The sequence below is a fragment of the Stegodyphus dumicola genome, chromosome 1 (assembly GCF_044657685.1).
Source record: "Stegodyphus dumicola isolate Sdum_Otavi_A_Nest chromosome 1, ASM4465768v1".
Taxonomy (NCBI): domain Eukaryota; kingdom Metazoa; phylum Arthropoda; class Arachnida; order Araneae; family Eresidae; genus Stegodyphus; species Stegodyphus dumicola.
The window spans coordinates 193,295,511-193,319,774 of NC_140768.1; the positions used below are offsets into that span (position 1 = coordinate 193,295,511).

The 24,264-nt window shown below is 34.1% G+C and overlaps 1 protein-coding gene across 1 annotated transcript in view; it reads left to right on the top strand.

The window, feature by feature from the left end:
• The first annotated feature begins 1,814 nt into the window (after positions 1–1,814).
• Positions 1,815–24,264, top strand: part of LOC118201928 (uncharacterized) — a 28,040-nt gene continuing 5,590 nt past the window's right edge. Inside the window, exons 1-2 of the mRNA XM_085824360.1 lie at positions 1,815–2,444; positions 8,408–8,731. Coding sequence (XP_085680486.1) covers positions 1,982–2,444; positions 8,408–8,731 — 787 coding nt within the window. The 5' untranslated portion in view covers positions 1,815–1,981. The remainder of the gene's footprint in view (positions 2,445–8,407; positions 8,732–24,264) is intronic.

A 24,264-nucleotide genomic window follows, 5' to 3' on the forward strand; every position in this document is an offset into this window, starting at 1 on the left:
AGAAAAAAAAAGAAAACCATGATTGTGTCTATGAGTGTAGTCAAATGAAGTTGTTATCATTTACATTAAATAGAGTCTTCCAGGTGTGTGTAATGAGTGTGTTTTGTAAAGCTGAATAGATGTAAGGATGGGGGAAAATTAATAATAAAAAATAAATATTGGGTGTCCAGTCACATAACAGTATAAGTCTAGTTTAGAAGCTAACTTTTACTATAACAGGGAAACTAAAATTTAAAAATTTTTAAATTAGACTTTTATTTTTTTTTAACATGGAAAACAATATGTTAGCCTCTACCTTGAGACACAGTAACAGAAGACACATAAGATCAAGATACATATAATATCATGTAAAATTAACTTAAGTAATATAATCTATTGCGGTTTCCAACATATTCATATACTCAGAAAACACCATCAGATAAAATCATAAATCTAAAACAAGGCGAGAACACATCAGCAAAAATAAATAAGTAAATAAATTACAGAGTTTTTTTATTTTAATATTAATTATTTTTTTTAAATAGGCATTTTATTTATTTATTAAGTTAATGGTCATAATTTATTATATGTGTACTATTTTATCAATTTGAGTCACACTGTATTAATATATGCTTTTAATTTAAATAGATAGGAAATATAGATTAAAGGAGCAAAAACTACAAATCTATACATTCATTGAGGCCCAATATCGTGCTTTTTGCCTCTCGAGAAATTCCTCAAGGGGCCCCAATGGGGAGTGCTAACAGACTACACTACTGATAAGGGCTACTGATAAGGAGAGCGTCCCTACGAGATGGTAACCAAAAAACAAAAACAAAAAAGGAACCACATGATTTAAGGCAATTACTAAGTATTTAATGCCAGAACATAATAAAATGAGCATAATAATAATGATCATAATAAATAAATGAATTTAAAGGTACTTTAGTGACAAATATTTGATTTAGCTTAGAGAAAAGAAGTTCTACTTATTTGAATGTTCCGTCTTTGGTGTTGTAAAAGATTGCAAGGAAGATAAAACCTTTATGTACACGAAAACTTTCGGTTTTGAGAACGAGGCAATGTAGAGGATATTCGCGAAAATTTTTCTAAAATAAATGAACGTTTTCTGAAAGAAACCTTTGAAAATTTAGGAGCTCTTCTAAGATCCTGCCTCCATCGTACGTGATCACAGCGCCACCCCGATGTTATCATGCCAAGGAGGTTAGAATAGCTAGTTAGCTAACCTCCTTGTATCATGCCATCCCATTGTCAGACAGACAGACAGACAGACAAAGCAGACAGATGTCTTGTTTTGCACCCGCTAAGTCTTTCTGCACCGATGGGCGAAAAATCAAGCATAGGTGCGAAGGAAAGGTATATAGAAAAAGGGCAATTTCGAGATTTAGAGGATAGTACCATCCCATTGTCTCCATTCGGTTTTTTAGGGTCGAGTTACGGTTACGGTTACGGCTACGAACTTCGTAGATTCGAAGAAGGTTGTTTTTCGTCTCGTCTGCTGCTCCCGTTCGGATTTCCGTCTGCGTCGCTTTCCCCTTGTGGATGACTCAACGCACATCTTATACGTCTAGCTTTCAGCATCACATCTGCCGTTCTAAATCAATGAGGTTAGATATGCTGAGTTTCTTAGCTCACTAGCCGCGACGCGCAACTCTGTCATGATCTTTTTGTATCTCATCCCATAATTTTTACAAGACCTGTTTCGTACTTCACCCTTTTTATTTCCCGTTATATCTCATATCAAGTCCTAAGAAATTATTTTTTTACACTCAGAGAAAATTTCCCGATTCCTTCTTTGCACTTATGATTACGTTTTCGCCCTAGGGACAGGAAGACCCAAAAGGTGCAAAATAAAAAACTGTTAAGTATGTGTCTGTTTTAAGTTATATGTAATGGCTGCGAGTTATTTAAGTTCTAAACTTTTATTTTCATAATGTTCTTGCCGCATAATAATAACGTTCTATAGAACATTGAATAAACGATGGAACAAAGTACCGTATTCGTTGTAAATACTCCTTTCCCAAGTAACGAGGAAGAGGTTGCATCGAGTTATATTTTAACTGAAAATATTGAAACAGATGAAAACCTTATAGATTTAAATGAAGGGAATTCTTCAGTCAGCGATACCATGGTAACTTCTATTTCTGGAGAAAAAGAATGTGTTGTGACTGTTTCTGAACACAGTATCCCTCCCGATGAAAGTACATCCGATGCAGAGTCTGATAAGTTAACATGCGAGTATTGTTCAAAGAGATTTACGAAATCTGTCAATAAAAAAAGGCATGTGCGAAGAGTACATAATGTACGAGCTGAACATGGGACATATATCAGATGTATTGAATGCAACTGTCACTTTACCAATATAAGTAGATTACGAGAACATTTGCAGATGGAGCATAAAATGAATATGCAAGAAGAAGAGTTGCGTTTTCCCAACATGAACGGTATTTAACTATGATTTTAATTTTTTTTCAGTAGTTGTGAAAAGTATTCCCAATTGTACTTATGAAAAGTTTTTAGTATAGGTTGACTTTTAATTTTACAATTGTAGACAGTGTCATTACTGTGAGATTTAGTGATAATGATTTTCATTTAACAATTAAGAAGTGTCTTTACGTTCATGTATTCAGAAAAGTATAGCTGGGTATTTATTATATGATAATGTTGTTAAATCTGAAAACAAAATAAGATTTTAAAATTTCTTATTGGGTTCACGTTGGTGATCTTGGCGACTTTTTTTTTTTTTTTTTTAAAGATAACCAGACTATCGATATTTAAACACTTTTAGATTAAAATAAACTGACGAACAACGATTATTTTAGAAGTCAAAATGAGCATTATATTTGCAAAATTTCCAGGAATACTTATGATGATTTAACTATCAAACCATTATCCTCAGCTGCCAAAGTGCAAAACACTTTGGCAGCTGAAGGAACTGAACACCTTTGCACTTCAGCAGCTGAGGATATTAGTTTGGTAGTTAACCCTTTGAGGGGCAGTATATAAAACAATTTAAATTGTGGTGAAATTTTGCATGAATTGTAACTTATGGACCTTAAGAACAGAATTGAGACTTAAAAGCAATCTAGAGTTCTGAATTTTGAGGGCCAATATATATTTTATACCAATGTCCCTCAAAGATTTTTTTTTTCCCAGGTAGCTGCCAACAGTTAATTTTTGTTTTTTCATCTATTTTTGGTACTTTTGATATGCATCTACAGATATGAGTCCTTGAATATATATAGTTACGCAAGTCTGAAATCAAAAGCTTTTAAAATTTGATAGAAATTAAAAATTTTAAAAATAAAATTTGTTTTTATGCACTTTGATGATGCCACCCAGCTGATATTATCGTCTTAGATTTCTTTAACAAAGATTGTGCCCTCGTTGGCTATCAAATCCAGAATAGCTGTGGTTGATCCCCTCATAATCTCTGAACTTCTATAATTTGATTGACGTAGGACTGAATGGTTTATACAGTCAAGAGTCGTTAATCCAGACACCCATAATATGGAATGATCTATAATCCGGACCTCAAAGCTACAAATGCGTTGATGTATGCGCATATGCGTGCGCATAATACGTTTACGCATACGCGTTTAATGTATAATGGAGGGTATAAGCTAAGCTAAATTATCTAATTATCTATTTCAGTTAATGTTGCAGATTGCGTTGTTCCTTAATCTTCGAATTGGATCCGGCTTATTATTTTTTGCAGACTGTTAGAGCAATTTTATAAAAGTAAGTTGGAACTTTCAATTATGTCAAATAGAATTTCCAATGCTGGATCTACAGAGGCGATGTTTCGATGTCCATCAAACAAAAAGTGGAATTGATGCAAAAAATGGATAAAGGCTCCTTTGTTTCTCTAACCATTCCGAAATCTGTTTATCTATTTCACGCTGCTCTGCGCAGGGGGGGGGACGTCGCGGCGCGCAGTGAACTGGAAGTTGATCTGTAAGACTATCCTTATCTTCAGGGAAGATGTTTTTATTTTATTCGGCTTATAATTCCTTACTAAATGTAGTATTTGATCTCGATGTACTCCATCTTTGATATGATTTAAATCAAATTCCTCATCATTATAAATATCACAAATACAAATCAAATAGTTTTCTGGTTGCAATTTTCTTATTTCGACTATGCGTAATGTATGCTTTACGCATGCGTGCGTTAAAGAAATGTTTAATAAAGTAAACAAATAAATATTAAGCTTTTTATGTAAATTTTGATACCCTTTAGATCATAATTGCTCTTTATTTCATAAATTATGGTTTCATATTTTTAATTGTATAATTTCTGCAATTTTGTTACCGATGATGCCAGAGTGCGCTGGAACTCAGAGCAACTGGAGCCTTAAGTCTGGCGAAATTTGAAGCTGCAAAAACGACTGCTTCAAAGTGGCAAAACGACTGCCATCGAATATCTCCTGTTGTAGAAGTACACTACCAGCATTGCTTTTTCAACCCACAAACAAACTCTTGTCATTTTCAACTGCTTTTTCTAGGGCTGTCTACCCATTCTTTAATTTGTCAAAATAAATCTATTAAACAACCGCAACTACTCTTATATACAACCTTGCTTGTCGATAAATTTCTCGTCAAATATTTTTGGCAAGAAACTCCACGGTGCCATATTACTCTCAAATTTTTTATCTACATTTCGAACTTTAAGCCTAAAATGTCTCCAAAAACGCGGTTTTCGCACATTCAAAAACCACGTTTTGAACACACTATTTAAGCTAAAAGTCCGAAACAAAAACAAAAATATTAGATAGCAAAAATGTAAAGTTTCTAACCAAAAATATTTGAGAAGGATCCTTGTACACAGCGATATGTTTTAACTTTAAAAAATCTACAAATTGCACAATCTAGGCATCGAAGAAATCTACGAACTACGCACACCTCACATTAAATAAATTCACATAGCAGCAATAAATTTCAAAGAATATCATGCACACAGCATTCTGTTTAAACTTTTAAAAAAAAAATCTACAAATTGCATAATCTAAACATGTGCACAAATCAATAAAATAAACTAAAATAAATTACAAACAATTCAAAAAACAACAATAACAACAGAAATGCATAGTAAAAAAAAAAATTAACGTAACATTCTACAAAATAAAAACAATAAAATAAAGTGCACTTACCATAATACATTCGTAAATAAAATTTCGGCAATCACACAACGTCTGTGAACAAAAGTGCCACGATTTTTCTATATCCTATGTTTTTCTGCGATTCAAAATTTCAAAAGTAATGATAAAAACTTCCTCCAAAGTTAACTTACTACAGGAAAACCACGATCCAAATTTTAAACTCCGCTGACAGCCACATACTTTACCAGCAACCGTTTGACTGCAAACCCCCAACATTCTTTGTCCAAGTTCTTATATCAGCTCTGCATTTCAGACATGCCAAACTCCGTTTTATAAGTCCTGACTCCCACAGAAATTCAAAAAATACACTTCGATCCGCATAAATACACCCGTGAACAAAAGACTCGTTAACAACTCCAACATCATACCTTTTAATACTATACTTTGCACACCATCTAAAATATGCAACTGAAATGTTACCATTATGTCTCTCATTGCCACATAGGCCATTTCAAAATGCACACGGGGCCCACCAGCAGCCGAGCGGTAAAGACGCTGAACGCTGGTAGTTCGGTCCGAGGTTCGAAATCCACGAACGGGCTGGCTGCGTGGGCGTTTCCGTGGTTTTCTTCATGTGTAGCGTGTATACAAGCCAGTTTTCCTTAGAAAGTCTTCCAGGAAGGCATCCTTTCCTTTAGGCAGATAGCCCTCGTGTGCTTTGCCATAATTAAATAATCCAATCCAATCAAAATGTGCACGACACGAACCAACAAGCAATTACACTACTGTAGCAAAAGAGTTAAGTTTCAACGTCAAAAGGGTTCCCATACAAACAACATCCTCCCCAAAACCATCGTATAGCATGCAATGACACCAAAAACCAGCGCAGAACACATATCGCCGCATTTGGTGATCTTAGGGCATATTTAAGAATAGAGTCAATAAAAACTTCTCTCATAAAATTGTTCTAGTCAATTGTGGTATTTTGACAGATGTTGGGTTGTTTATAGCACTACTTAATCAACATTAATTCCTCTGTTTTTCTCCACATACTTTCATTTACATATAATTTAATTTTGTGGTATTTACGCATGTTTAGTTGTGCGGTAATACGTCCTTTTTCTGGAAAAACAATACAGCATCTTCACTCCTCGGTAAATTAAAAATTATCACCACATTTTTTACAAAGTTTAAATTGAAAAAATACTATTACGATTTCACACTGTTTTTTACACAATTTGGCAAATATCATGGAAGCTTTGAAAAATCAAGTAAGCTCTCAATTAACTTGAATATAATAGAGTTTTAGGAACTTTTTTGGTACAACTCTGATATACGCCCTAATTTTCACCAAATGTGGCGATATGTGTTCTGCGCTGGTTTTTGGCGAGATTGCGTGTTGTATGGCAACTCTGTTGACGTTGAAAAATCTTTCGCTGGAGTTCGTTGGTTCTCGTGATGCTTTGTGTCTGAGAAGCTAGGGGGGAAAGATTTAATGGTGAAAGTTGTTGAATTGAAGTTCGGCATAAGGAAATATCGTCGTGGCCATCCTGTTGAGGGACAGTGGGTATTTTTAGGTGTGGAAAGAAGGTATGGGAGATTATTTTTAGTGGCTGTGCTTGATAGAAGTAGGGATTTGTGATTATTTGTTATTTTATTTATTTGTGAACCATAGTATGAATTTTCTGGATAGTGTGTCTGTCTGTCATATAAATACGATAGTGATTACGTGGCGGTATGTTAAAGGCGGTATGAAATTGGTATTTCTGTTGTTCGAAAAAGCATTAATGCATAAGTGCATTCTATTTTATTCTTGTTCTTATTTTGTAGAATGTTATGTTCATTGTTTTATTAGTATGAATTTCTGTCGTTATTGTTGTTTTTTTTGAATTGTTTGAAATTTATTTTAGTTATTTTGTTGATTAGTGCATACCGTCTAAGCTGTGCAATTCGTAGATGTTTTTTAAAGTTGAAACAGAACGCTGTGTACATGGTATTCTTTGAAATTTATTGTTGTTATGTTAATTTATTAAAGCGAGGTGTGTGTAGTTCGTAAATTCGTTCGTTGCCTAGATGGTGCCATTCGTAAATGTTTTTTTAAGTTAAAACATATCGCTGTGTACATGGACTCTTGTCAAATAATTTTGGTTGGAAACTTCACGGTTTTGCTACCTAAATTTTTTTTTTTTGTTTAGGATTTTTAGCTTAAATTGTGTGTTTAAACCGTGTTTTTGGAGACATTTTAGGCTTAAAGTTCAAAATGTAGACAAAAATTTAGATAGCAATATGGCAGTGTGGAGTTTCTCGCCAAAAATATTTGGCGCCTTGAGGGCGCATATCAGAGTAGTTCCACGTTTTCCCCTAAAAAATTAATTGAGAGACTTGTAAAACATCATAAAGCATGTTGCTAAACATGCATCAATTGTTTACTAATTATGGATGTAATATAATGTCACAATATGATCGTAAAATTTTCACTTTGGTTTTATTTAAACCCATGTTGTAACCATTATTCTCAATGAGCTAGTTTATTTTTTATAAAGAAGGATGTAAGTTAACTATTATTTTTCTAATTTTTCTTTTCTGTTTGTTTATAAAGCAAAGGGGGCACTTTAAAATAATAATTTCTTTCTTAATAATATTATTAACATTCTTATCATTATAATTTTAAAAAGGTATTTTAATGCTATGTATTAAATATATTCTGCATATTGCAGAACATGTAATATGTATTACAGTACAAAGTCTTTAATCCGGATGTCCATTATCCAGAATGATCTATAATCCGGACCTCAAAGCTACAAACTTTATGTGCATGCGGAAATGCATAATGCATTTATACATGCACATAATACAACGTGCGCGTCCGCTACACATGCGCGTAAAGAGAAGAGATACTGTTTATAGAAGAGAGAATTAAAGAGAAAGTATTAGCACAAAAAAACAAAGCAACTTAAACAACTTACATTGAAAGAAATGTTTAATAAAGTAAACAAATAACTATTAATCTTTTTTTTTATAAATTTTGATACCCTTTAGATCATAATTGGTGTTTATTTCATAAATTGCAGAATCATATTTTTAATTGTATAATTTCTGCATGCCATCTTACCAGATTTAAATTGATGATCTATAATCCGGAAAACCCCTAATCCGGGATCGCCGAAATCCCGACGAGTCCGGATTATGGACTTTGTACTGTAAATACTATGTAATGCATGCAATGTGTATTAAACAGATTGCTTAATGTGCCTTTAATTTTACTTGCTGGGATATAATGATGAGTACTTTTTTTTTTTTTGGCAGCATTTAAGAAATGGAAATGCGAGACTGAACGAAAGACCTTGTGTTCCTATACGCTTAGACATGGAGCTAGGAAAAGTTCACAAGGAGCTATGCTATTTTACGCTTGTCATCGCTCTGGGAAATATTTACCTAAACTTCGTGGTCCTCGACAAAGAATGTTGAAAACTCAAGGTACTTGCAAGCTGGGTATCATATGTACTGCTTATATTTCTTGTAGAGAAAATGCAAATGAAGTTATTGTCAAATACTGTCCGCATCATTATGGTCATGGAAAAGAAACAGCACTTATACAACTAACTGCTGAGGAGCAGCGTGCTATAGAAGGTTTGTATTTATTTAAAATTCTTTACTGATTTAAAGTTCATTGGTAATAAAAGTTATAGATTCAGTTTGCTAAAAGAAATTTTAATCATTAAAGAATTTTGTTCTGTTTTGTGTGTTGATTTTTTTCTGTCTGATATACTTTCATTAATTTATTTTTCCTCCCCTCAAACTGTTTCATTGTATGCACATGTGAGTGTGATTATTGTGATCTTAAAATTTTTGTTACTAAAATATGCATTGATATGTATTGCTCAGGCATCTGCTGAACATTTTATTAAGCTTGTCGTGATGGCTAAAATAAGAAATATTTGAGTTTTATTATTTTCAGTTCATAAAAAAGTATTTAGTACAAATGAATGTTAAAGAACAACAAATTTGTGGTGAATATCAAAATACTGTATTCTTCTGTTACAAGCATAATGTGTTTCTGAAATAACTGAAATAAATGTTTTAAGATAAGTATTTAAATTAAATACTGTATCATATATGAATGCCAAAATGTAATTCTGTGTTTTTCTTAATAATATTTTAATAGTTTACACTGTTAACTAAATTGATAAATAAGTGTCTGTCATTTTAATGATATGACTTCCATACAATAGTTTCTCTATTATTTTTAAATACCAACTTGATATATGTCTTGTTTGGATGTGAAAGTTTTGTTTAGTGTAAAATATTTTTTTGGAATATGACTCAAGTTCAGTGAGTCACATATGCATGCGCTATCCTTGTTTACCTTTTTTGAGACAGTACTACTGTGGGGAAAGGCAACGACCATAGTTGATAACACACATTTATTACTATTTACAAATATAAATTACATTAGGATTACAATTAACGAAAATGGTATACGAGTGATCGAGCGACGTGTGCTCTGCTCGCCAGCTAAACCTCGTCTTCTCCCGAAGGCGGGAAATACATGCTGACGCAATGCACACATCATACAGTAGGGGATTAGGGAATATCATGACATAACGTTTCCCACATTCGGCCATCATGACCGGACAGGCGACCTCGCCTGAAGCAACATAGTATATCATCAAATTAAAAAAAAAATTATTATAATATAGTAACATAGGTATGAAAAAAGTAATCTGTAGATACAAAGCTGAGGATACTTACACAAATGGAGCAAAAAAATAGTTTAAACACACCACAGCAGTTAACTAAAAATAAAAAGAACATTAGTATGACAAAATGAATTAAAAAGTTGATATGAGGAAAAAAATTATTAGAAAGTTCTCAGGTGTCATCTGTCCAAACACAGGAGGACCTATAATGCTGACAGTTTAATAAAAATCAAGTGATACGTTCAATATTGTTGGACCAGGGTTTCATGTATTCAACACAAGTAGATGTTTTGGATGGTCCGTCGAAAAATGCACACTTTTCCACATCGTATGTGTCATTTTGTTTGAGCCTGGTGACTTTATAAGGTCCGAGAAATTTCTGTTTGAGTTTTAGACCAGGGCCAAACTGAGTTCGTTTGATAGCCACGAGGTCAAGAAGTTGAAATTTTTGTGCCTGTTTTCGTCACAAATTATAAGTACGGCGATTTTCGTCTTGCACTTTAGAGATTTGCTGTTTTGCGTCCTTACGGAGATCGTCACGTTGCTGAATGAATGCAGATTTGATCTCCTCGTCGATTAGAGCAGCGATGTTTATGTTGTTTTGCGATTTCATTTTAGTCCCAAAGAGAAGTTCAAAGGGAGTGGAATTGATGCTACGTTGAAAAGTTGAATTAATAATTTGTTGCACGGCGGGAACATGGCGGTACCATTGCTCAGGGTTGGTTATGGAGAGTTTAGAAAGGACAGCAATAATAATGGAGTTCAAACGCTCAACTTGACCATTCGATCGTGGGAGGCCAGCTGTTATAAGAACGTTCTTTATTCTCTGTGTGTCACAATAGTTTGCAAATGCAGGGCCTCGATCAGAGATAATCCGTGAAGGATTTACGAAGACTGATCTTTGAAATTCCAGCCGACTGATAACTTCATCTGCGTCTGTAGATTTTGTCGGATAAAGCCACACGAATTTAGTAAACGAGTCTATAACTGCCAAAATATGTTTGTATTTCTTTGATGTGGTGGCAAGGGGACCTAGGTGGTCGATATGGTATGTGTGCAAGGGTGCATCGTCTTTCTCAATGGGGTGCAGTAGTCCATCTTGTTTGCCACGCTTTTGATTAGTGAGGATGCATGGGATGCAGTTATGGATACATCGCTCAATTTTTTCTTTCAGATTTGGGATAAAATATTCGTTCTTTAAAAGTTCTTGAGTGCGGATTACGGCGAAGTGGTCTCGTTCGTGAGCTGTTTTAATGACATTTGCCTGCACATTCTCAGGCACCACGAGTAAGTCAATGCCGTTAACGTTTTTGTACAGGAGATTGTTCTTAACGAGAAAGTTATCATACGAAGGCATCGTTTGAAGGAATGCTTTAATAGCCGTAATATGCGCGTCGGCTTCTTGTGCTTTGCGAAATTGGAGGAGGACACTGTCTTGGATAGTCATGCAACATGAACTGCGACTAAGGGCATCCACGTGAGCCATCTTTGAGCCGGTACGGTGCTCAATTTCGTAGTCAAAATCTTGGAGATATAAAACCCATCGGGCTATTCTCAAATTGAGTTCCTTTTTATTTAAAATTTGTACAAAAGCGTTGCAGTCAGTGATAATTTTAAAATGTGAACCAAGGACGTAAATGCGGAACTTTTTTAAAGCTTCAACAATTGCAAGGACTTCGAGTTCATAACTGGTGTATTTACGATCATTGTCCGATGTTTTCTTTGACATGTAAGTAGACAGGGTGAAAGCTGTTATCATTCATAGATTTTTGTAGTAGGACTGCCCCCAAGCCATCAATGGATGCGTCGGTATAAATTTCGATAAGACTCTTTTTATTAAAAATACTTAAAACTGGTTGTTGAGAAAGCAAATATTTTAATCTGTGAAATGTGGCTTTCTGATCAGCATGAAATTGAAAGGGGGTGTCCTTACAAAGGAGATCACTAAGGGGTTTTGCAATGCTAGAATATGAGGGGATGAATTTCCTAAAATATCCCGTGAGACCGAGAAAGCATTGGACATCTTTCGTACTCTTAGGTTCGGGGTAGTTAATTACAGATTTTGTTTTCGAAGGGGAAGGAAAAAGTTTACCACCTTCGATGATATGTCCAAGAAATTCGATTTTTTTGTGAAGAAATTGACATTTACGAAAATTAACTTCTAGACCATATTCACTAGCAACTTTGAGTACTTGGTTCAGACGATGAATGGCCTCATTTTCATTTTTGGCGGGAATAACTACATCGTCCATGTAGGGTAAAACATAACCTTTGACAATTAAATCACGAAAAACATAATTTATAAAGCGCTGGAATACTGAAGGGCAATTTGAAAGACCAAATGACATTCGAAGAAACTGGAATTGTCCATTGTGAGTTACAAAAGCTGTATATGGTTTACTTTCGTCCGCTACTGGCACATGAAAAAAGCCATTATGTAGGTCAAGAGTACTAAAAATTTGCGCGTCTTGAAGTTTATCCAAAATGTCATCGATAAGAGGAAGAGGAAAATGATCCTTAATTAAAAGTCGATTAAGTTTCCTATAATCGATGCAAACACGGGGTGTACCATCTTTTTTACGCACCACGAGAACTTGACTGGCATATGGAGATGAACAAGGTTCAATAATTTTAAGTTTCAACCATTCATTTATTTGTTTGTCAACAATTTCCCGTTCAACAAAAAGAAGGCGTCTAGGAGGGTGAAAAATCGGTTTATCATCGGATAGAGTGATATTAAGTTTAATATCTGTCGTCTTTGTTTTATTTGGGACATGCGAATTCAGCAAACGTTCTGCCGCAGCACGAGTTTCTTTGGAAACATTTGAACCAATATCAAAAGCTGGAACATCGTCATTTATTGCAAAAATGAAAGATTCGGGAGCAGTTTCAAAGCATTGCTCGGAAGGTTTTGAAAAATATATACCGTCTGGTGTAATAGTTAATTTAGCATTTGTAATTACGTCACAGCCTACAATAAGAGAAAATTGCATTGAATGATTTGGAACAACTCTAATATTAACCGGAAAGTCCTGATTATCAATGTTGATAATGGTTTGAAAATAGCCAATAATAGGAATTTTCGAGAATCCGAAACCAGTTAACACTCCAGAATTATTTGAAAGTGGTAGGGAACCAAGTCGAATCCATGTGTTTTCGTTCAGTAATGTGACCTCACTTCCAGTGTCAATTAATCCAGAAACTGTGCTATTGAGTATAACGACAGTTTTACACATATTACCATGAGAGGTTTGTACTGTATTTACTTTGGCAGGTGGAATGGAAGTCTCATTTGATGTAGTGGGGCGGCAATCCATAGATTTATGTCCAAAACGACAACAAGTTAGACACTTTGGGCCAAGACAACGATTAGGACAGGACCGTGAGAGGTGTCCGACTTCATTGCAGTTAAAACAAGTTTGTGGTTTAGTTTTAGATGGACCAGTATTATTAAATTTCGTGTCGTGTTGTTGGTCTGAATTTTTTCGTCCAGTACTACGTCTGGGGCCATTATTCGTATTTTTAAAATTTGATGGATGAGAGATATTTGTATGTCTAGTTGTAACTACAGATTCATATGCGTAGCTTTTCCTTGAATTCAGAATATGATTTTGCACCGTAGAGAATAATTTTATCGGATGGGATACCTAGTATTCCTTGAATGGTATACTGAATGACGGAAGCCTCGTCGATAACACTGTCACCATGATTCGCAATTTCGCGCATTGCGATAAAATATTGCAAAGAGCTTTCATTCGAGCGCATTTTTCTTCTTTCGAGTTGTTTATGAATTTCAATAGACGCAATTTTATCAGAGAACTCATTAAGTAATACTGTTTTAAACATGTCGTATGAATTGAGATTCCATTGTGAAAACAAAAAAGTTTTAGCAGTACCCACAACAAGTCTTTTCGCAAAAACTAATTTTTGCTGGTCGGTAAGATTTGGGAATAATTGGAAATTATCCTCTATATTGTTGAAAAAAGCACGGACTGAATAGGAATCATTGCCTGAAAAGTTTCTGCAAGTGTTTGAAAGATCTCTCAAAATAAACCACAAGTCATGACTCATCTCGGTGTTCGCCGTCATATAAACACCGGAGCGACTCGAATTCAAATTTATTACTTCCACGTCAGAAGAAACAACGCGATTTGGGCTTGGTGCCATGGAGGGAGGGGAAGGGGGAACAGAAGAACTTAGACCTACAGGCGTCGGTGCACTGTCGGTGTTTGAAATTGAATGATCGTCATCGGATAAAAAACTAACATCTAGGTAATTGTGAAAATCCATCAGATTAGTGAGCGCATGAAAAAATTTTTCACATAAAACATCTTTATTAGTGGAAGCTTCCAAATGCAATAAATTCGCCACTGATATAAAATCTGATAAAGAGAAATCTTTTAATAGAAGTTCTTTATGTTTTGCCAAATCGAAACTATCCGGGAACGCGGCAAAATTTCGCATTCGCTTTCGCGAAGAATGATCAAAATCGCAATATCCGAGCACGGTATTAAATAATTTAATAACTCGTGTTGTGCCATATTTAAGAAAATTCGCTATCAATGGGATATCACCTAATTTTAGATCCCTAGTTCTTTAAACAGCAAAATAGGACAATATGAATATGAAATAGGGTATGTATGAATGAGAATTAAACAGTATAAGCACAGCTTAAAATCGTAATACTAATAAATTATGAACGGATTAGGGAAAAATGGGCCTACCTAACTTCGGGGCAGTCCTTATAATCCAATATATATCTTGGCCAATCCAATGTAATCCAAAATCGAATTTCGGTTTAACGTCCAAAATCAGAAGAATGGACAAGTAGCATGTAACATCATTCACATATGTCGTCCAGCTTGAAGAATATTAAATTGTCATAAAGGCACGTCTTCATTCACATACGTCGTCTAGCTTGAAGAAGAATATTAAATCGTCATAAAGGCATGTCTTGCCTTTGTTAGCTTTCTGAACGTCTTTAGTGATTACTGGTGTCTAGGGTTCGATTATAACGCATGCACAAAAGGCACAGTCGAGCCCCCAAAATGTGGGGAAAGGCAACGACCATAGTTGATAACACACATTTATTACTATTTACAAATATAGATTACATTAGGATTACAATTAATGAAAATGGTATACGAGTGATCGAGCGACGTCTGCTCCGCTCGCCAGCTAAACCTCGTCTTCTCCCGAAGGCGGTAAACACATGCTGACGCAATGCATACGTCATACGGTAGGGGATTAGGGAATATCATGACATAACGTTTCCCACACTACAACCAAATTAAAAAAAAAAAAAAAAAAAAAAAAGAAGAATGCAATAGTAAATGTATAACAACCTCTGGTGCCAAATTTGGCATCATTTATATCAATTGCCTTAAGTGTTCCTACTCATGGGTTGCTTTCTCGATTCTCTCGTATGAATATGAATTTTTTATCTGTTTAGTGAATTATTTTATCTTTTTTTTTAATTTAATTTTGATACTACTCTTATATACACCCTCAGGTCACCAAATGTGGCGATATGTGTTCTGCGCTGGTTTTTGGCACAATTGCGTGTTCTGCGATGGTTTTGGGGGCGATGTTGGATTCTATGGCAACCCTTTTTATGTGGAAACTTGGATTTTACTGTAGTGGTTTTAGTTGCTGTTTGGTTCGCGTGGTGGCCGGTTTAAAATTTTTTGTGATGTGATGAAAGACGTGTTGGCAAAATTTTAGTCGCGTGCCTGGTACAACTATTTTTTCAGATGGCTGGAAATTCTACAAGGATTTAGGAGAAGAAGGTTTTGAACATTTTTTGTGAAAGATAGTGTTAATTTTGTGGATAGTGAGTCTAGCTGTCATATTAATACGATAGAGATTACTTGACGGCACGTTAAAGCTATGTTACCTACTTATAATTGGAAATGCGATTTTGAGTTTTATTTGGCGGTTTATATGTTGTTCCATCGCTGTACTGAAACTGAAGAAGATCCTTTCAACAAATTTGTGGTGAAATTATTTTGGTGATGTTTGAAATTGATATTTTTGCTGTTAAAAGAAGCGTTCGTTCATGGTATGCGCATTTTATTTTATTGTTGTTCTTATTTTATTGTTGTTATTTTGTAGAATGTTATGTTCATTGCTTTTTAGTATGAATTTCTGTTGTTGTTTTTTTTTTTGAATTGTTTGTAATTTAGTTTATTTTGTTGAAATTTATTTTGTTAATTTATTTAAGCTAGGTGTGCGTAGTTCGTAGATTCCTTCGCTGCATAGATTGTGCAATTCTGTGATGTTTTTTAAGTAAAAACAGATCGCTGTGTATATGGATTCTTGTAAAATATTTTTGGTTAAGAACTTTATGTTTTTGCTATCTAAATTTTTTGTTTTTGTTTCGGATTTTTAGCTTAAATTGTGTGTTCAAAATGTGTTTTTTGGACTTGTGAAACCGCGTTTTTGGAAGCATTTTGGGATTAAAATTCGGGAACTACTCTCATATATGCCTTCGGTGGGTTACAGTTTTGGCGAAAAACTCCACACTGCAATATTACTACCTAAATTTTTTTACTACATTTCGAACTATAAGCCTAAAATGTCTCCAAAAATGCGACTTTCGCACGTGCAAAAGCCATGTTTTTAACACACAATTTAAACTAAAAATCCAAAACAAAAACAAAAAATTTAGGTAACAAAAATGTAAAGTTTCTAACCAAAAATATTTCAGAAGAATCCATGTACACTGCAATATGTTTTAACTTAAAAAAAAAAAATCACAGAATTGCACAATCTATGTAGCAAAGGAATCTACGAACTACACACACCTATCTTAAATAAATGAACATAACTACAATAAATTTCAAAGAATACCATGTACACAGCATTGTGTTTAAACTTAAAAAAACATCTATGTATTGCACAGTCTAGGCAGTGAAGGAATCTACGAACTACGCACACATCGCTTTAATAAATCAACATAACAACAATAAATTTCGAAGAATACCATGTACACAGCATTCTGTTTCAACTTTAAAAAACATCTACGAATTGCACAATTTAGGCACTATGCACTAATCAACAAAATAAACTAAAATAAATTACAAACAATTCAAAAAAACAATGACAGAAATTCATACTAAAAAAACAATAAACACGACATTCTACAAAATAAGAACAAGAATAAAATAAAATGCACTTACCATGAATGAATGCTTCTTTGAACAGCACAAATACCAATTGCATGCCGCCACGTAATCACTATCGTATTTATATAACAGACTCACTATCCACAAAATTGGTACTATCTTTCACAAATAAATGTTCAAATCCTTCTTTTCCCAAATCCTTGTAGGATTTTCAGCTATCCGAAAAAATAGTTGTACCAGCCTCAGTCCACTCTTTAATACACTGCATCAGAATTTTCTTACTTGTATCATGCACAGCCGCCATAAATAATATCCCAGACCCTCTTTCCACACCTCCAAATACCCACTATCCCTCAACAGGATGGCCACGAGGATATTTCCTTTTGCCAAACTTCAACTCATTAACTTCCACTTTTATCTTTCCCTCCTATCTTCTGAGACACCGAGCATACAAAGTCTAGCATACATAAATCAGTCATAAATCACACCAATACCACACAACTAGCAACTGAAATATAAGTTTCCACATAAAAAGAGTTGCCATAGAAACCAACATCGTCACCAAAAACCAGCGTACAACACATATCGCCGCATTTGGCGACCTGGGAGCGTATATAAGAGTAGTACCAAAGTTCGAAATGATCGCGCAGATGGTATAGTAGTTAGGAAGCCTGACTGTGATACCGAAGGGCCTTTTTCGAATTCTGGAGAATGCATGGTTGTAACTGTCCGTCCCTTCATAGGGGGCGATGGTGGTCCACCTGTTAGGTCCCTCCATAATAAAGAGACCACCACATCTGGCCTTGTATAGATTAATGGACTGTGTTACACTGTAACTGTTCACAATCTGCCATTGGAAAAAAAAAAAAAAAAAGTTGGAAATGTAGACAAAAAATTTAGATAGTAATATGGCAACGTGGAGTTTCTCGCCAAAAATATTTTGCGAGAAATTTGTTGCGAAGCAATGGCCGATATGAGAGTAGTTCCTTAATTTTTTATTACTTTTTTATGTATACATTTATTTATTGATACATTGTTTAACTGGCTTATTGACCTGATTTTGGCATTATATTAATGGATTTAATAATTGGAATGATTATCTGTTCCATTGTTTTTTTGCTTAATTTAGTTTTTCCATTCCTTTATGAAATATTTGCTTGTATGTTTGCCCAATCTGGATTGTTTTTATGTTATAGTCGTTTGATTTATATATTTATTTGGCACTTTCTGATTATGCACACCCTTGCCAATCTCAATTGCCGCATAAACACATTTTGATGCCAATGATGTCATCAAAATGTATTTATGCAGCAATTCAGGTATGCACATGACCACAAATGTCGTCTAAACATATATATGGCCAAGTATGTAGTTAGAATATGAGCAATTTCATTTTAATCGTTTTGTTTCAACAAAGGTTACACAAATAAAGAAATAAAGTATTTTTATTTCCTTTAAACTTTAACTATACAGTCAAAAGTCTTTAATCTGGACTCATCAGGACTTCGGCGATTCCGGATTATCAGTTTTTCCAGATTATAGATCATCAGTTTAAATCTGGTAAGATGGCATGCAGAAATTATAAAATTAAAAATAGGAAAACGTTATTTATGAAATAAAGAGCAATTATGATCTAAAGGGTATTAAAATTTACAAAAAAAAAAGCTGAATATTTATTTGTTTACTTTATTAAACATTTCTTTCAACGCGTGCATGCGTAAAGCATACATTACGCATAGTCGAAATTAGAAAATTGCAACCAGAAAACTATTTGATGTGTATTCGTGATATTTATAATGACGAGGAATTTGATTTAAATCATATCAAAGACGGAGTACATGAGATAAAATACTATAATTAGTAAGGAATTATAAGCCAAATAAAATAAAAACATCTGCCCTGAAGATAAGGATAGTGCTGACAGATCAACTTCCAATTTCTTGCGCGGCATTAAAGATAAACAAAGTTTAGATAAACGAACGTTAAAGTTTAGATAAACAAAGGATATGCCTTTATCCATTTTTTGTAGAAATTCCACTTTTTGTTTAATGAACTTCGAAACATACTTTCGCTTTGTAGATCATTTACATATTAATAAATATATATCAGAAATTCTATTTGACATAATCGAAAGTTCAAGCTTACTTTTATAAAATTGCTCTAACAAACTGCAAAAAATAATAAGCCGGATCCAATTAGAAGATTAAGGAACAACGCAATCTGCAATGTTAACTGAAATAGATAATTAGATAATTTTAGCTTAGCTTGTACCGTCCGTTATACATTAAACGTGCATTCGTAAACGCATATGCGCATGCATAAAGGTATTATGCGCATGCTTAAATGCATGTGTGCATGCGTAAACGCATTATTGTTGGCAGTGGTGATCATAAAGGCAAAGCATATCTTGCTTCTCTTAAATAAAGCTAAGACTAATAATACTCGGCCAACCCGCTGATCTTGACATCATCAGCCAATCAGCGGCAACCACATGAGCTTACTGCCGATTGACCTCCGATCAAAATTTGCATGTGAAAAACTAAATCCAACAAACGGCCCTCTTTTCCTCATGCAAAGACAAAAACAAAACTTGCACAGAATTACAGTTCATAGTTCAATTCTATTATACGAAAACACTTATTGTTTTAAACACTGAAAACATCTAAACAAAACTTTCTTAAATTAACAGCAGTCGCCGCTTTTGTAAATAAGTCGGCAGTATTTAATTTACTGGTGATAAATTCAAGGTCAAACACTTCTTCATTACTAGTGATAAAGTGATATTTTATGTCTATGTGCTTAGTATGGCGATTTTCTATTGCCGATCTAGAAAAATCAATTCCAGACTTGTTATCACAAAATAGTTTACATTCTCTTAAATTAAACTTTAAAATTTCATCTTGTAAGACATTTTTCGTCCACATTAATTCCATCGCTGCTTCAGATAAGGCGATATATTCCGCTTCCATGGTTGATAAACTTACACATTTTTGTTTAACAGTTTTCCAGATTACCAGTACTTCATCTAAATATAATATAAATCCTCCCATGGACACGCGGTCTTCTCTATTACTTGCATAATTCGCATCTGAATAACAATATAAATTTAGATGTTTAATCTTCGATAAGTTTAACTTACATAATTTAGTACAATTGAGATAACCAAGCAATTTCAACAATGCTTCCCAATGCCTAATTCCAGGATTCTCCTGAAATTGTGATAAGATATTCACTGCATGTGTAATATCAGGCCTTGTCCTGTTAGCTACAAAAACTAAACATCCCAACAGATTTCTAAAGGGTAATGTATGCATTTCCGCAATTTCTGCATTTGTAGATGGACAGTCTAATTTTGTAAGAATAGTTCCTTTAGCTATGGGAAGTAAAGTTATTGGTATCTGGAAATGTTTAAATTTTAAAAAAATTTCTTCAATATATGTTTGCTGATGTATAAAAAAACCCATTCTCATTCTCTAAGAATTTAATTTTTAATTTTGCCAAAGGTAGATTGTCTTTCTGCAGAAGTCCAAAAACACAAGTAAATATATCTTCTCCTGTGGTAGTACCAGGCATCGGTATTAGTTCCAGTAATTCATCAAAAATGTTAAAATTCTTGTCACAAGAACGAAGAAACACTGCTAATTGAGCTTTGCCACTAATGTCCGTGCTCTCGTCACAGGCAATGGAGAAACTTTCGAAACTAGATGATTTTGCTTTGATCACTTAAATTCGCGGCTAAATCAGTAACTCTTTCCGCAACTGTATTTCAAGACAATGAAATTGATTGAAAAGCCTTCACATTTCCAGGACAAACAATTTCTCCAGCTTTCATTAGGCATTCCTTGATGAAATCACCGTCAGTAAAAGGCTTCGAATGTTTAGCTATCAACTCGGAGAAGACGTAGCTTGCATGTACTGCCGCTTCACTTTCTTTTAATACTTTACTAAACATGGACTGTTGCTTTTTCACTCCTAACTTGAGCTCTTTCAACCTTTCTTCTCTCATTAATCCTTCGTAATTGTTATATTTCGATTTGTGTTGTTCGTAATGACGTTTAATATTATATAACTTTGGTACATTAATAGTATTATTACATATCAAGCAGATTACTTTATCTTTTATTTCACAGCAAAAATATTCTAATTCCCATTTTATTTGGAATATTCTATGTTCGTCAGCGATTTTTCATTTAATTTTACTACCACTTGGTTTTGATATAGACATACTGAATGCAAAGGGCTGGAATAAACACGGTTAACGTTAAAAAGTTAACAAAAATTTATTCTTTCCACAAGAGATAAATCAAAATGCTGAAATATTTCTTCAAAAATATTCTAACAATATCAGAAAATGTCAAACGTTTAGCAAAAATCAATTCAAAACAGAGAAACTAATTCTATCTCACAGCGAAATCACTACAAATCAATCACAGCATTAAGTAAACAAACAGTTCGCTAGAACTACAGCTACTACTGAGATGAGTTGTTTGTTCTCGGCTTTTATAAGCTTTATAATTAATTTCTCGAGTATACTGGATAAATATCTGGATTTTTGTGGATGGCAACAGCAATTACGAGATATTTATTTATTAGGTATTAAATGCATGCGCTGTTCTATTTGTAACCTTCCAACGCAGCCGTCTTTTCAAAAATCGTCTGCGTTGCTAAGGCAACATGAAGCAAATCTAATTACAATTCTAAATAGAAAAAACTAACTAAATAAATAACTATGAAATCCGTAACAATATGAATTAAGTAATAATTAATAATAAAGCAAAGTGCATGCACCAATATATCGTACAAAACTATGATTGGAAAACTAAGACCATGAGTTCGGCCACATTCGGCTATCGGTGGATGCGTACAAGTTCTGAGTGCGTCCCCCAAAAGCCGAAGGTAGCTGAACGCAGGCTACTCACACGCGTTTGTAATTTAAGTAGTGTGTATGTCAGCTCGCTGTGAGTAATCTAACAACACTGAATAAGTTATCGTTAATTACTTAGCAGTAAACATTTCATTTTTTTCTTCGTCGATATGTTATTTTATTATTATATATTATTATTTGCCGATGTATTGGCCGGGCCGCAAAAATATTTGTTGTGGGCCGCGAGTTTAACATCCTTGATGTAGACCGTAAATGGCCTTCTGTAATAAACACACTTTATTTTCCTCTTCAATAAATCCCTCTAGTTGGGTCATATGTATTTTATCATTTAGGTTTGCATATAAATATGCGTTTTTTACATCTAACTGACAATTAGTCCATCCAAATAAACATACCAGGATAGTAAAAAATATTCTTATGATTGAAAAATTTACTACAGGCCTGTAAACATCATCAAAATCTTCACCTCTTTTCTGCCTGAATCCCTGTGCTACTAAATGTGCTTTGTATCTAACCACTTGATTCTTTTCATTTCTTTTTAGCGTATAGACCCATTTGTTTCCTATTATAGTTTTATTTTCTGGCTTTTCGACTAATTCCCAAACCTTTCTTTTCTTCAGTGTGTCAATTTCTTCTTTCATTGCCCTATCCTATTCTTCGACATTTACTGATTTTCGTGCTTCTTTAAAATTTTGTGGGTTAACAATTTCTACGGAATTTGCCTCTTCAGACACGGAGCTAGTCTCCTGTTCTACAAAATTAACTTTCCCGAGTATTCGTTTTTCCACTAAAATCGAACTTATCTTTTTCAAATTTAATATTTCTTGCCTCGCAATACTTTTCAATATCATTATGGGATCTAAAACGGGTTTCCGTTCCCTCTACATAATAATATATGTCTGTACGTGTTCCGTCTGGCCTTTTAACTGCTTTTCTTTGCCAGTTTAAGTCTGATACTTCTTTTGGAGTAGATTTATCATCTGACAACTTTATTTCTTCTCTAGAAGTTTCTTGTTCTTCACCTGATTCTGCTAATAGCTCATTCCTGTAATCTTTTAAATTTAGGTTTTGATTTCTGTTCCAGGATACCATTTGCTGCATTCAGTTTTTCATCGAACTTCACATTACAAGTTTCTATTAATCTGCGTTCTTCTGATAGCCATATCCTATAACCCCTAGTTTCCTTCACATATCCTACCATGATTCCTTCTTTGCACCTCATTTGTAATTTATTTCTAATCTGTTTTGGCACGCCAACATAGGCTTTACAACCAAATATTTTAAAATAAACAACACTGGGTTTTCTATTTAGGAACATTTCATAAGGGGTTCAGTTGCTTTTATGACATACTCTGTTCCATGTATGTACGAAACAGCCAAGAGCTTCTGTCCACCATTCTTTTCCCATTTTACCATCATTAAGTCTGCGTCTAATGCCGTTCGGTTAAAACGTTCACACACACCGTTCTCTTCTGTGGTGTACGCGTTTGTGCGTTCAACACTAATTCCATTTTCGACTAAGTACCCTTCAAATTGCCTGTTACAGAATTCCCCACCGTTATCGGTGCGTATACTTATTAATTTTCTATTCGTCAGTCTTTCCATTTGCCTATGATAAATCATAAAGTTGTAGAACGATTCATTTTTATTTTTCATACAATACACTGTTACTAATCTACTATAGTCATCCGCAATAGCAAGGAAATATTTACTCCCACCCATAGATGGAACTGGTAGTGGGCCACAAACGTCTAAATAAACCAACTGCAATGGTTTATCCGATCTCTTCGGAACAGTTTTAAAAGTTATTTTACTAGATTTAGCAATAATACATGGTTCACACCTCTCCATTGGTTTTCCAATTTCTGGTAACCCTTTCACGCTTTGATTCTTACTAGTTTTCTTAATATAATCAAAATTTACGTTGCTAAATCTCCGATGCCATAGCATCGCATCGTCTACTTTATTTAACTTTCCAATTTCTGTACCGTAACCAGCTTCCCTTTTATTTGTTGCATATCTAAATGGTTTTACGTGATAAAGTCCGTCATATCGTTTAGTGTAGCATAATCTATCCCAATTATTAAAGTATATCCACATCTTCCCTTTTTAAATCGCAAAATGAGCACCTGCCTTTTCTAACCTTGCTCCTCATAGTAAATTTCTTCTTAGATTTGGGTTATATATGACATCTAACTCAATCCAATCTATTCGATTGCCTACTTTTACTGCAAATTTGATGGTACCCTTTCCTAGTACTTTACTTTCACAATTTCCTACAGCTAAAGACGTACGTATATCGTTTATTTCTTCAAAATTTGTCATTAAATTTGTATTACAGAAATGAGTTGTAGCTGCAGTATCTACGGCCTAATTAAATTTATCTGTATTACTTCCTTTATCTGTAGTTGTTACATAATTTTCTACTAACATTAATTCTTTATCTTTAAA